The sequence below is a fragment of the Alexandromys fortis genome, unplaced genomic scaffold (genome assembly GCF_014885135.2).
Source record: "Alexandromys fortis isolate MF-2015 unplaced genomic scaffold, M_Fortis_MF-2015_v1.1 scaffold_179, whole genome shotgun sequence".
NCBI lineage: Eukaryota > Metazoa > Chordata > Mammalia > Rodentia > Cricetidae > Alexandromys > Alexandromys fortis.
In genome coordinates this window covers 417,869-431,261 of record NW_026068062.1, presented here as the reverse complement: position 1 = coordinate 431,261, position 13,393 = coordinate 417,869, and the positions used below count along the sequence as shown (strand labels likewise).

The 13,393-nt window shown below is 35.3% G+C and overlaps 1 protein-coding gene across 1 annotated transcript in view; it reads right to left on the bottom strand.

The window, feature by feature from the left end:
* Positions 1–13,393, bottom strand: part of Dok6 (docking protein 6) — a 300,071-nt gene that overhangs the window by 112,153 nt on the left and 174,525 nt on the right. The window contains exon 5 of the mRNA XM_050120300.1: positions 5,685–5,874. Coding sequence (XP_049976257.1) covers positions 5,685–5,874 — 190 coding nt within the window. The remainder of the gene's footprint in view (positions 1–5,684; positions 5,875–13,393) is intronic.

Here is a 13,393-nt window from a genome sequence, read left to right as displayed (position 1 = left end):
AACACGGTTTGGAATCCTTTGTTCCCCCACTTCCTACAAATTAAATTACCAGGCAACAAATTCAATTTTTCAACTTTTATTTTAAGGGGGATGCAAACTTACATTAACTGGGTCCGATCCTCTACTGCAAAGTCATTTAACCGGCAATTATTCTGCTCTGAAACTAAAAGCTCATTGAAGTTATTTCATCTATAAAATAATCCCTCGGTAAATATGACAATCCTATAAAACTTTTGGTAAAAATAAAAAACTTAATCCCATAGTTCCCTGCATAAAAGCAGTGCGGTCAGTCCCAGCGTGTGGGAGAATCAGAGATGCATGCTATGAAGGCGATCTCTCAGTGTGTGCCTTATGCCTTGGCTCTCCCACCACACATCAGAAATAGTCAAGGAACTGCAACAAAGGGCTTCTGGTTGCAATTTACCAAAGTCAAAAGACGTGCTGACTGGAAAAAGAGTCATGTCTGATCACAAAAGTTCACATAGTAAAATTGGGGATGGGGGGATGAGTCAAAGGCAAACTAGAAGTAAAGAGGCTGGAAATTTTTTTAAAAAAGTTATGCAATCAGCATAGATGCCAATCAACAGATAAATGGAAAAAGGAATTACAGTATGTATGTATATATATATACATATACACACACATATATATACATATACACTCATATACACAATTGATTTACAGTTAACCATATAGAAAAATAAAAATTTAAATTTGTAGGAAAATATGAAAGTGGAAACCACGTGTTAAGTGAAATAAACTGCGCACAGAAATACAAATATCGCATTTTCATTTATGTGTAGAACATATATTTTTGGAATTATTCAACTACAAAGTAAGCCATGTGGACTAGTGAGAGGCAGAGAAGGGTAAGACAAATCAGAAAAATGGGGGAGTGAATATGAGCAAAATACATGATATGCATGTTTGAAATAGCTCAGTTAATTCTATACTTTTATATAATGGATATTAGTAAAAATAGAAATAAATTATATTATATACAGTGTGATGCTTTGAGAAATACATATGCCAAGAACTGGTGAAATGGAGCCAATTAACAAATTTATCACTCAAATAATCATTTTTTAATAGTGAAAACTTTGGAGTTTCAGGATGTAGAATATTCTTCTCACCTGAAGTTTCTTTTTGTATATGAGCAGTGCATTATTTGTATACCTCAAATTTTCTCTCTGTATAAATTAGTTTGACTCACAGAATTTTGTACAAATGTATTAATATATATTTCTTAGAACAATGTTTTTTGGCTTAGGTTTAATGAAGTGCTATTAGAAAAAGGTATTATATTAAATAACAATACTATGAATTCTGTTTCCAGTCTCATTTGCTGTAAATTGCATTGTTTCTATTTTCACTTTTATACAGAAAGACACTGAACACTCAGATATGAGTATTATTTTGAAAATAAACTTGTAGAAGTGAAAAATTTTCTGTTGTATGGTACACCCAAAACTATCAAAGTATTTCTGAAAATTGTATGCCAGTTTTTATTCATATTACCAAGAGACTCGGAACTTTTGCCTCTAACTGATGCACTCTGTGTTTTGTTTTGCTTTTGGCTAAGGAGATGCAGTGGAGCCTTGTTTTAGTTTATCGTTCCCGGTAACCAATTTTCTGAGCATATTTTCTTTGTGTGTTTTCCAGAGTGTCAGTAGAGATTCTCTTATAAACTGATAACACTTTGGCCCTTTTATGAATGGGCTATTTACCGTCTTATTTGGGGCCGTAAAAATTGTAGTTGTGAATACATGTGATGTTTTCCAATAATATCATTAGTTTTTCCCCCTGGCCCTGGCTTATATTTTCATTTTGTCTAGAATGTCTTCAGAAAAACAGTAGAGTTAGCTTTGATGACACAAAATTCATCAATATATGGCTCATTAATTGTGTCTATTTAGATTTTAAAACCCTTCTACTTTCATTTTACTACTAAATGAGAATTTTCTTTTTGTTCTGTGACTTCATAATTTTAAACTGCTTTTATGACAACACCTATTGTCCTACTTTAATTTCTGTTGCTGTGCTAAAATACCCTGACAAAGAGCATCTAAGGGAATAAAAGGTTTATTTTAGCTCACAATGCCAGGTTTCACACAATCACAGTACGGAAGTTAAGGCAGCAGGAACTTAAAATAACTTGTCACACCACACCTACAATATGAGGAGAGAGAAATGAGTGCTCACCTTCTCCACCTTCATCCAGTCTAGAATCTAAACCTCAAGGCGTTGTCAATCTCAAGCCTGGGAGCAGCTTAAGCTAAAGAAAATTATGATCTCACAGTTCTGAAGACTGGATAACTCAAAATCAATATGTTAGTAGGATATATTCTCACTTAGCTTAAAATGGATTTCTTCTGGTTGTGTTTTGAGAGCATGAGTTCTCAAATTTCATAATGCCAAGACCTTTTAATACAGTTCCTCATGTGTGGTTACCACCCCATCATAAAATTATTGTTATTGGTACTTCATAAGGTTAACTTTGCTAGTGTTATGAATCGTAATGTAATAATTTTGTTGACTTCCCATGGGGAGCCTTACCCTCTCTGAGAAGTTGAGGGTAGGGAAAGGTGGAGGAAGCAGGAGGAGGGGAGGGAGTGGGAACTGGGATTGGAATATAAAATGAAAAAAGATAGTTTTTTTAATAAATAAATAAATTAATAAATAAATAAATTAATTAAAAATAGGTATGAAATTGCCTGAAGTAGTGGCTCTGCTTCCTGTCTGGACAGCACACTACAGCTGACCTTGTTGCTGGGGGTGCAGGTGAGCCAGCCCCGAAGGCATGACAAGGGCGCTGACCCCACCCTCTCTTGTCTGCCAAGTGGTAGCACAGTTGAGGAAAAGATGCCCTCCCCTTCCACCCCTTTCTGTCCCTGGCAGGTGAGAGAGCTGGTGGCAGGGTCACAGAGTGAGAGAACCAGCCCTGCCCTACACCAGCTACAGCATATAGAAGAATGGGCCCTGCACCCACTCCTTGCTGTAGGTTACATTGGTGAGGTAGCCAAGGCAGTGTTGGAGAGCTTGACCAGGTAGTGAAGAGGAGGCAAAGCTACCACCCAGGCCCAGAACCAGGGCTATGAGTTGGCCCACCCAGCACCCACCTCATCTATGAATTGTTGGAGCATGTGAAGTGGCTGGATCTCTATGACACAGAAACCAGCATATCCAAGAGCAACCCCAGTGACAGAGCATTATCGGTGGTATCGCTGGAAACCAGAGGCTTCTAGCGAGACCAATGACTCATGGCAGTGAACACTTGCAATACAGATGAATGGACTAAATGGACGAACTGTATGATTTAACATACTACACTACAGCTTTCACGGTAAGATTCTTCTTTTCTTTCTTTTAAGTTTTGTTCTGATTTGTTACATTTGCCCTCTATCCTTGCAACCTCCCTAACAAATCAAAACCCGAATTAAAAAAAAAAAAAAGATAAAGGAGAGGTATGCACCACCCTGTCCAGCAACAGTAGTTCATGTTGTGTGCTCTCTCTTTCTTACTGTGTGATTGTCTGATTGTGTGTGTGCGTGTGTGTGTGTGTGTGTGTGTGTGTGTGTGTGCAGACACTAAGGGACAACTTTGGGTTTCATCCTCAAATCATTGATCTCCTTTGAGACGTGTCAGCATTATGCTGTCCTGACGTTATGGGTCCTAACAGAATACATCACCAACCACAACAACTCCCTATGTCCAAATGCTTGCTAGCATTTCAGGCATAAACTAGCCTGCCCCCAGGGTCTTCAGCTGTAGTCGCTGAAAGCATCCCCTGTGCATATGCATTGTCAGCATTCAGGCAGATGCCTGGACAGCCCAAGATCCTACGACCGACACCTAGTCAGTGTGTGTGTGTGTGTGTGTGTGTGCTTCATCGCTGGGCAGTCTCTGTGCACATGCACTAAACCTCCTTTAAAATCAAATTCTGCTCGTTCCACCTCCCTTTTCCAGCCGCTTCTCTGAATAGTCTGCAGGACTTATGTCTCTTCTTTCCCAGCCCTTCCCTTTTGCTAATAAATCTCAAACTTGAAAGGTTGTTGTATGGTGTGATTCGTCCTCACCGACAGTACCACTAAACAACCCAGGGTCTCTCACTGGCCCAGCCCACAACTTAGGTGGTGACCACAGATGCCCAGGTTTCCTCCTATTTCTGCTTCATTAATACTGTATTTCAGGGACGGACCACGATGCCCAAGGTTCTTTGTTTGTGTGTTTTGTTTTCATTATGTGTGTTATGGAATGAAAATTAGGTCTTCATTCTTATAGACAAGCACTTTATTAACTTATTTATCTACCTATTTGTTCCCCTATAACACTAATCTTTAGTTTAGTAAACAATATTTTAGATGAGTGAATCGTTAGAGAATTAACATCCCTTTTATACAATGTGATAACTTTTTAAAGCGGTGTACATGTCTAAAAATATTCTTTGTGTTAAAAATTTTATTTTCAATTGTTATACAGAATACGATCATTATTGTACCCTGAGTTTCTAGGCAGAAAGGAATAGATAGTTGGATGAGCTCCGAGTTACTAAGTAAACACAAGATTCAAGGTTCTTCAGGGAAATTAGCATGATAATGTAATATTTTCTTGGTGTAAAAGTACTTCATTCTGTGAAAATTACTGCAGTTGAGGGATTTTTGTTCTTAAATTTTAAGAGACATGTGACCTGTCTAAGATGAATATTATTAGAACCCAACTATACTTGAATATTTAAACATTTTATATGAGGAAAGTTATGGATTAAAGTTGATATGTTGTATACATTGGAACCTCAGTCGTAATTTTTGTTTAAGACTATGAATTAATTTGAACAGTGTGTTAAATCAGTTCCCACTTGGGAAGACTGATGCACTGGGACTCTGTCACATAGAAATTTTAAATCTAGGCTTAATATGTGGATCATTGGCTAGAGCACTCACTCAAGTAGGAGGCTTTGATTTCTGTTCTGATGTGGGAAAAAAACAATGCCCCAACTTAAGTCTTATATTAGGTGTATATTTTCCCAAAGAGGTATGAGGATTAAAAATGTTAATTTCATTGTCCGAAGCTCATGTATTATCATGTCTATGCATAATAATTGTGAGAAATCCATTCATTTCAAACATGTATGGTTATCAGCCATATTCTGTGATGCAAAAGTCAACCTATTTGTTTTATGACAATTGTGGCTAAGACAAAATTTGTTCAGTCATTTTGAATATTAAATTACTCAATAATGTTACCAGCATAAAATGTGGTGAAGACGTTGTGTAACTTATTTGAAACCTAAAATGTAATATATAATTTTTAAAACAGCACTTAATATCATTTTCTTTTAATAAATTCACAAAAATAATACAACCAAGGATACATTTAATTGCATAGGAATATTACTGCATGAAAATATGTCAAATTATTATTATAACATTTTAATACCTTACGTTATTATAATAGCTGGATATGCATGTTTGAGACTGAAATGAGTTTGACTGGGGTAATTAGCCTGTTATAATGTTATGATTAATAATACTTTTCAAATCATTAATAAGAAGCAGCAGGTATTTGTATTTGGTAGCTTTGACCTTTTATAAAGGTAATGTTTATATCTAGCAATGGTGGCCAGAAATATTCTCACAGGACTCTGTTACACACAGCTGCATTTCTGTCATGAAATTGGAACTTACCTTCCCGACTCAAAGGTGAACCACGTTGAATCCCGACCATATCTTCTTAGTGAGCTAAGAGGCCACATCACCAGCTTGACCTTGGCATTGTGGATATCCCAGAGATAGATATTCTCATGGGTGATCTGCATTGTGCATTCACCATAAATATCCAGGTTAGGTGTAGGCATAAGATAAACATTGAATCGTTCTACAAAGAAAGAAAAAGCACGGGGAAAATCAAGGAAGTGTCCTCACAGTCCTTGGCAACATTAATGTACACTGGAAAACATTACTTCTCTTTATTTTTTGAAGAGAGAAGTTCACTAAGCTATCATCGCTCATTCGTTCACTCTCATTGCATATTACTGTACTGTAGACAGAAGTTTGTCCCACCTGGCTCCACAGCCATTCAGTCCCAAACAAACACACAGAGGCCTATATAAACTATAAACTGTTTGGCCTGTTATCTCAGGCTTATTATTAACTAGCTCTTACAACTTAAATTAACCCATAATTCTTATCTATGTTTAGCCACATGGCTTGGCACCTTTTCTTAGTGGAGCATTTTCATTTTTCTTCCTTTTCTGGTCATCATGCCTATACTTTCCTACCTGTTTCCTGGCCAATTAGCACTTTATTAAACCAATACGAGTGACAAATCTTTACAGGTTAAAAGAGCATTATCCCACAGCATTGCATATATGCTTTGTAGTGAGGATTACACAATGGTTAAACTGTACCATTTAAACATTAGAGTAATAGCTAAGCAGAATCTCTTCCACATGATGCTTATTCTGCTTCCTAACATAGTCAACTGGTTGTCATAAACACAACCTTTTCAAGAAATCATGCCTTATCGATCGTCTATCTATCTATCTATCTATCTATCATCTATTTTCTATCTATCTATCTATCTATCTATCTATCTATCTATCTATCTATCTATCATATATNTCTATCTATGGATAAATACTACTGAATCAGTCTCACCTTTGTGGCCTGAAGTATTTAATGTACAATCAGAGTAACTCCCTAACTACAGAGACACTGCAAAATCATCCCATGTACACATAAAACAATATAGTCAGGGTCAAAGTTGGCATACAGTAATTGCAGATATTCATTACTACCTTCTACAAAACTTGAGACTGCCCTTAGTAAGCAATCTAAAGATATTTACTTTCTTTCACTCCGGTATATTTTATAGTTGAAAATTCTATTATTAGGCAGTAACTCTAAACCTTGCTTTGCAATTTTCTGTCCATCTCCAAGGATATTGCAAAGTTCTGCAGGCTTTGATTCCCATTTAAATGCATCGAATGCACTTTCAGAAACAATGGTTTGTAAGTTCCAGGAAGTAAAGAACGTATAAAGTGTTGTATAAGATAAGTGTGCTTCCTAGCCCCCATTTCCTTGGTTTATAGTAAGTGACTAATATCTATTTGTGAAGACATGTGAATAAAGACTAATACATAATGAATAGAGGTTGTGAAAATTGAGGCATTCTGAAAATAAATAACATGGTAAGTTCAAGAATTACTGGCAGAGAGCTCTCTGTACATTATAAGTAATTCTGAAGCACGCTGAAGAGGCAGTGTGGTTGAATTAATTACTTCGAAAAGTACACTGAGGCAGATGTTGTTAGAATATACATTTTGGAATGTGGTGCTATCTATCATAACACCATGTTCTTAAATACTGAAAGCTTACTGGTGCTCAGTGGGAATTGTCTGATTTATAAGATTGTTTTCTGGCAAGTATTTAACCAAGTAAGGATTCTTTGAGTCAAAGAATAATATTCGGATTTGAAGTGGGTTAAATTAACTTAAACATGAACGCTTGGACAATGATAGTCATATGACTGACATTTATACTCAGTTCTAGTTTTTTTGAAACAAAAGATAATATGTTTTAGTTTTTTACTTAGGTTACTGACCCATAGAACTAATATGTATATGGATTTCACATTAATTTCCAATAAGATAGCAATGGAGATCAATGTTATAGCTAACAATGAAGAACACTGCCCCATTAATTATCTTTAATGAAAAGGCATAAATATGTACTCATTCTATATATTTTGTATTAGTCTTACATGCAGCCACTCAAACAGGTCTATATAGGACTGAGATTAACCCATGTATAGCTATTTGTTTAAGCATGGGGGATGGAAAATAAGTGGAGTTTGCCATTGGAGAAGCAAGAATCAGAGACTCATATAGCAAGTATAAATAAGCAGAATACAGGAAAAAATTTTAGCCAAATTTAATAATACTGTTTTATTATTGTTCACTCTAATAGAAAATATGCACCAAGGCAAATAGTAAATTTCCATGAACCTTCTTTCTTTTTTAAAATTAATATTTTATTAATTCTTTTGAGAATTCCATACAAATTATTTTCATGACATTTCTTTACAACTTCTCCCCTTTGCAGATCCTTCCAGATCCTTATAGACGCTCTTTTTAATTTTTTTGTTTAATAACTCATTAATTCCAGTTTGTGCTGCTTTTATACTCTGGGAGTGGGACCATCCATTGGACTGTTGTTGACTACCAGGAGTTACACTAATGAAACCGACTCTTTTCCCAGAAACTCTTCTGTTAGGAGGATCATTAAGCCTTTCTTCTTCCATGCTAAAATGTGACTTGGTCTGATCTTATGCAATTCTTGTAAGGACTATGACAGCTGATATGAGTTCACAAGTGTAGTAGTTCTCTTTTGTCTACAAGATGCTGTTTTGTGTCAGTCATTCTGAACAGCTAAGTCTTAATCCCTTGGAGAGGGATGTAATACAGACGCTTCATTGTGGCTATATACTGCACAGTCTTTTATTCACCATTCTCTAGCCAGTTGTGAGTTTCTGTACTAACCACCATCTACTGTACAAAGAAATTCCTTTGATAATGTCTGAGAGCTGCACTAGACATAGGTAGAGAGATGTAAATTTGGAAGGCAGTTTTATACCATGTCCAAAGCTCAAACTGTTCTTCCTTCTACCTCTTCCCCTCCACATGGTACCATGATAATTGCAATTTTTAGAAGAAATATAAAACACAGAAAATATTAACAGACCAGAAAATAGACACATCGGATTAGTCAAATTTATTGTTATAAGTTGTATTTTCAAAAAGATGCTTTTGAAAATTTCAGGTACACAGCATGTTACAAAATCTAGTGTACTTGTCATAACATGGTGGCTCCATTAGTTTGCCTTTGCTGAAATAAATTTGAAAATGTTCATTGGGTGTCAATGCATTCTCTTTTTTCAAAGAAGGTTCCTTTTATTAGCTGATTGCTGGTAACTTTTATCCACTCTATCCCATCTTCCCTTTTTGTTCAGAGTGGTGGACTTGTATATTATGAAATGTAACACTAAGTATCCTGCCTATCTAGAAGCCAGGAGATGCACTAATGTTAAAACATCACATTTCTACAGAAATTGGTTAAATCTAATAATTTACAATAATTTACACCTATGAATCTTCTTATATTGGCATTATATTTCCCACTTACAATTTAAATGGTGCTCAGAAACGTAAGTTTCATAAAATAAAGCACAACTTAGATCTTAGGTTTTTGACTATTCTTTGTATTAAGTTTCATCTGTAGTTCCTATTCTTCCTAACACTGAATTTTAGTTCCATAATTTCCCTCAGACAAAAGCAGAACCCACATTTATTTTTAAGAACTATGTGTTTTATTTATAAAGATAACTAAGAATTATGTACATTTATATAAATAAACTAGTTATGAAATGACTAATTTTGACTATGTAACCAGAAAACTTGATGCTTTTGAATTTTACGAATTTTTTCTATTAACCTGTGATTATGTGACGTGAAACTCACTATTTTTACATCTCTCTTAATAAAATACCTCTAAAGAATTAACAAAGATTATTTATAAAAGAGAACATGTAAGTTAAATTTATTCCTTTAATTAGTTCAAAAACAGATGCTGATTGAGCATGATGTATTTTTTAAAAAAGAGTTTATTTTCCCCTGCCACTGCTCCAGAACAACTATTATTATCCTCTTCTTATTCCTGATGTTTCCTGCAGCACATGTTCATTTTCTTAGTTCACTGTCAGTCATGAGGATAGATTCATCTTCAGGCCACTAATGACTTAGTCACTGTGATCTGGTCGTAACATATTATCCTCCCTTCTCTCAGGGGAAGTCAATGGCTTGGAACTCAACAGATAGCCATTATCATTCACTTCAACATCTTAATTCTTCTCTAACTTCCTTATGTGGGGATATCTGTCTTGGGAAAGGAAATAGACAAAAGGAGAATCCATGCTGACTTCTTACTACTATTGGAGGTTTGCTTCTGTGTTGCTGTATACCTAATAATGAGCAACTCAGGAATTGATGGTCCTTTGGAGGGTATGTAGAATCATCACAACATCCAGACCCTTGTAGGATAGTTCACCCTAATGGAGGGTTCTCATTTGCACACAGGTTCTGCAGTCCAGACTTGTTCTTTGTCTATATTCGGGATTCCCTGTCTTCAAAAGATACTTTTCAAGGCTAGGTAAGTATCCTGTTGTGGATCATAACAAGATGAGTCAAGGGAGGCTAACCGTAAGCATCAGTTGTTTTCCAAGAAAACACATGCTTGATGGATGCAATCAGTGTAGAAATGCGGTTCATTGGATGATCAGCATCCGTGTATTTGAATATCCTGAAGAGCTGAATCTCCTTTTAATCCCCAGAACTTAGATACATCATGGGGAAAACAGATGTCACTTCAGTTCCAATTACAAGTGCTTTGGAAACTTAGTCTGGCATTCTGATTTGTAGGACCTCTGCATTTCCAGCAGTCTCCCATTGCCACTGACATCCCCAAACTCTACAGATGTCTTCTGCCTTTGTGGGGAATGGAGTGCCCACACTTTCTCATAAAAGCTCTCCATAGAATTGTGTTCAATAATCCTCCAGCCTGTTCCAAATAATTACTTAGTATTTTCTCTTATTAGACACAGCTCTGTGGCTGCCAGATATTTATGAATCCAGAACTGCCATTCTAGAGTTGTTATTTCAGAATTGTGAGGTAGCACTTGCAAACATACTTTTGTAAGAATACAAAACCAATAAATAATATAGTCAGTACTATCTAAGCAAAGCTTCAGGTACTGGCGCAGTATGATCCACCGAGGAAAATGTCAACGTGAATCTATAGGAACAACTGAGCAAAAACTTGAGATTTATTACAGATATCCAAGAATTTGGTCCACTCCATTGTGTAATACAGATTGCTTTATTTAAGTTACATGAAGTGCTAAAGATTTAAATGTAACCTCGTCTTACACAGAGGAAATAAACACACTGCAAGCTTCTTCTATTTTACATATTATTTTAAATTTTCTACTGTACAGTGATATTGGAATGGACACCATTTAATTCAGGACCATAAGGAACTGATATGCAATGAGGAATTTTATGATTGTATATCTAGATATATCCTTAAATAATTAGCAGTGAAACAAAAACATGATTCATGCTTCTTAAAATTTATAGAACTCTTTAGAAAATGTGATTCTATCCCTACTTTAACTAGAAGTTTATCAAAATTTATTTGATTGTAATGTGGCTAGAAATTGCACATCCTGTTGCAATGTGCTCAATGCACAGACTTCTGCAAATGGGAATACTGGAATACCTGCATTTTTAAATTAATCACTAGCATTTAAAATTCTTACTGAATTTATAGTCCCAAATTTTTCAAAGCTTGACTACTGATATAATTTCCAAGTAAATCAAATTTATTTTGGTAACTATGGAAAATATTTTAAAATAAAAATCAGTTATTGTTATTCATTGTAGAAATAATTAACCCTCATTAGAGTGCACATAAATATGTGAACATAGTCATACAAATTGTTATTATTCTGAATATAAAATATTTAGCATTTTTGTTACAGTTGTTATAGAATATGCTCTTTCACATGCTATTATTCCCTGAGAATAAAGTTCTTAATAAATGTAATGTTTCACTCTATGGCTATGCTTTAACTTATGTAGTGATTATTCATCTGAAAAATCCTGAACTTAAAACAGCTTTTACTAATATAATTAAATTGAGAAAATAACTTTGATCTCAATTTAATAAATAACTCACTTTGTTTTATTTCACTGTTAGGATTTACTTTATGCTTATATGTAAAGTATAGATGGATTTAAACATTCTTGATTATGATTATCATATACATTGAACATTGAAATATGAATCATTTGGCTAAATGCCAAAAATTTCAAGAATTGCTTGACAGCAGAATTCATATATATATATACATATATATTCCTATATATATTCATTTAAATTACTTGATCAGGTTAATTAAAAGAAAGTGTTGTTTCTTTTCTTGATTTGTAATTCTGTAATATGAAGTCTTTTCATTACCATGTTTATGATAAATATCTTAGCTCATATTTTTATTAACTTTCCCATGTCATTTAATTAAGGGATGTAGAAATTAATTTTAATGTCATTACTTTTTATAAAATTTTCTTGATTTTTGGAGGATTGTTCCATTTGTGACATATGAATGGAATGTTTATATCTTTTGCTCTGACAAAATACACTGGGGCACAGAATATTGCTGTCACCTCAGGATATTTTTCTTCTCCACCATGTTCTAGCTGTTCATCACTCACAAGTAAGTACAGCTCTGATTTCTAGCACTTGGGATATTTTTGCCTATAATAGTAGGTTCTTGTGAATTGGCAGAAGCCAGCTTTAGCAGAGTGCTAATTTCCTCCATCTGTGAATTCCTTTTTTATTTACTTCACCTAAAAATATTATGGTGATTTTGGCATTCATAAATTTGATTTTTTTGATGAATTCTGGCTGATTTCTTTTTATAGTCATGCGTTAGTGTAAGAAAGAGTTGTCTTTAATTGCACCCATATTAAATCAAATGTTGAGTGTGTTATAAACCAAAGTACAGATAGCATCAGATTCCAACTTAGTGAACCAATGGGTTTTATCATGGTTACTTACAAAAATATGGTGAAGGGTTACTTACAGGAGCAGTAATAACTGATAGTCAGCTGCATCACCAAAACATACCCTAGAAGGGGTGACAGCTCACAAAACCTGGGCACCTGCTTCACACTTCACAGGTTGCAGATATTTCAAGAGGTTGGAGAGTGTCTTTCCAACTGATCCAGTTGATCTAAACATCTTCCAGGCAGCTGGTCTGGTCTCGGGGCTTTCTTTGCAGGTTGACTTGCCTGAGAGTCTTCTTTGCAGCTTGGTCACACTGTCAGGGCCACTCGCAGATTGCTTACTCTGTCACAGAGGAGCCTAGTGAATTTTATCATTTTGAAGGACTTCCTGAAACTATTTTGAGCTGTTTACCTTCTTGATTAACCCTGCGGGATGGATTGTTTCAATCTCAGAGGAAACTATTGTATGACAGAGTCATATGATGTTCTATACATGCATGTCATCCTTCTAGGACAATTTATTGTTTTTAATGCCTTACTATTCTCTAGGCATCTGAAGAAATGCTTGTGATCTGGAGTCTAGGAAATCTGAAAAATTTAAAGCTAAAAATGCCTATTTATCGTGCTCTCTTTCTCTCAGCAACATTGTTGGAGGTCAGGGAATAGGTTTGTTAGAGAGGAACACACACGCGCGCGCACACACACACACACACACACGAGAGAGAGAGAGAGAGAGAGAGAGAGAGAAAGAGAGAGAGAGAGAGAGAGAGA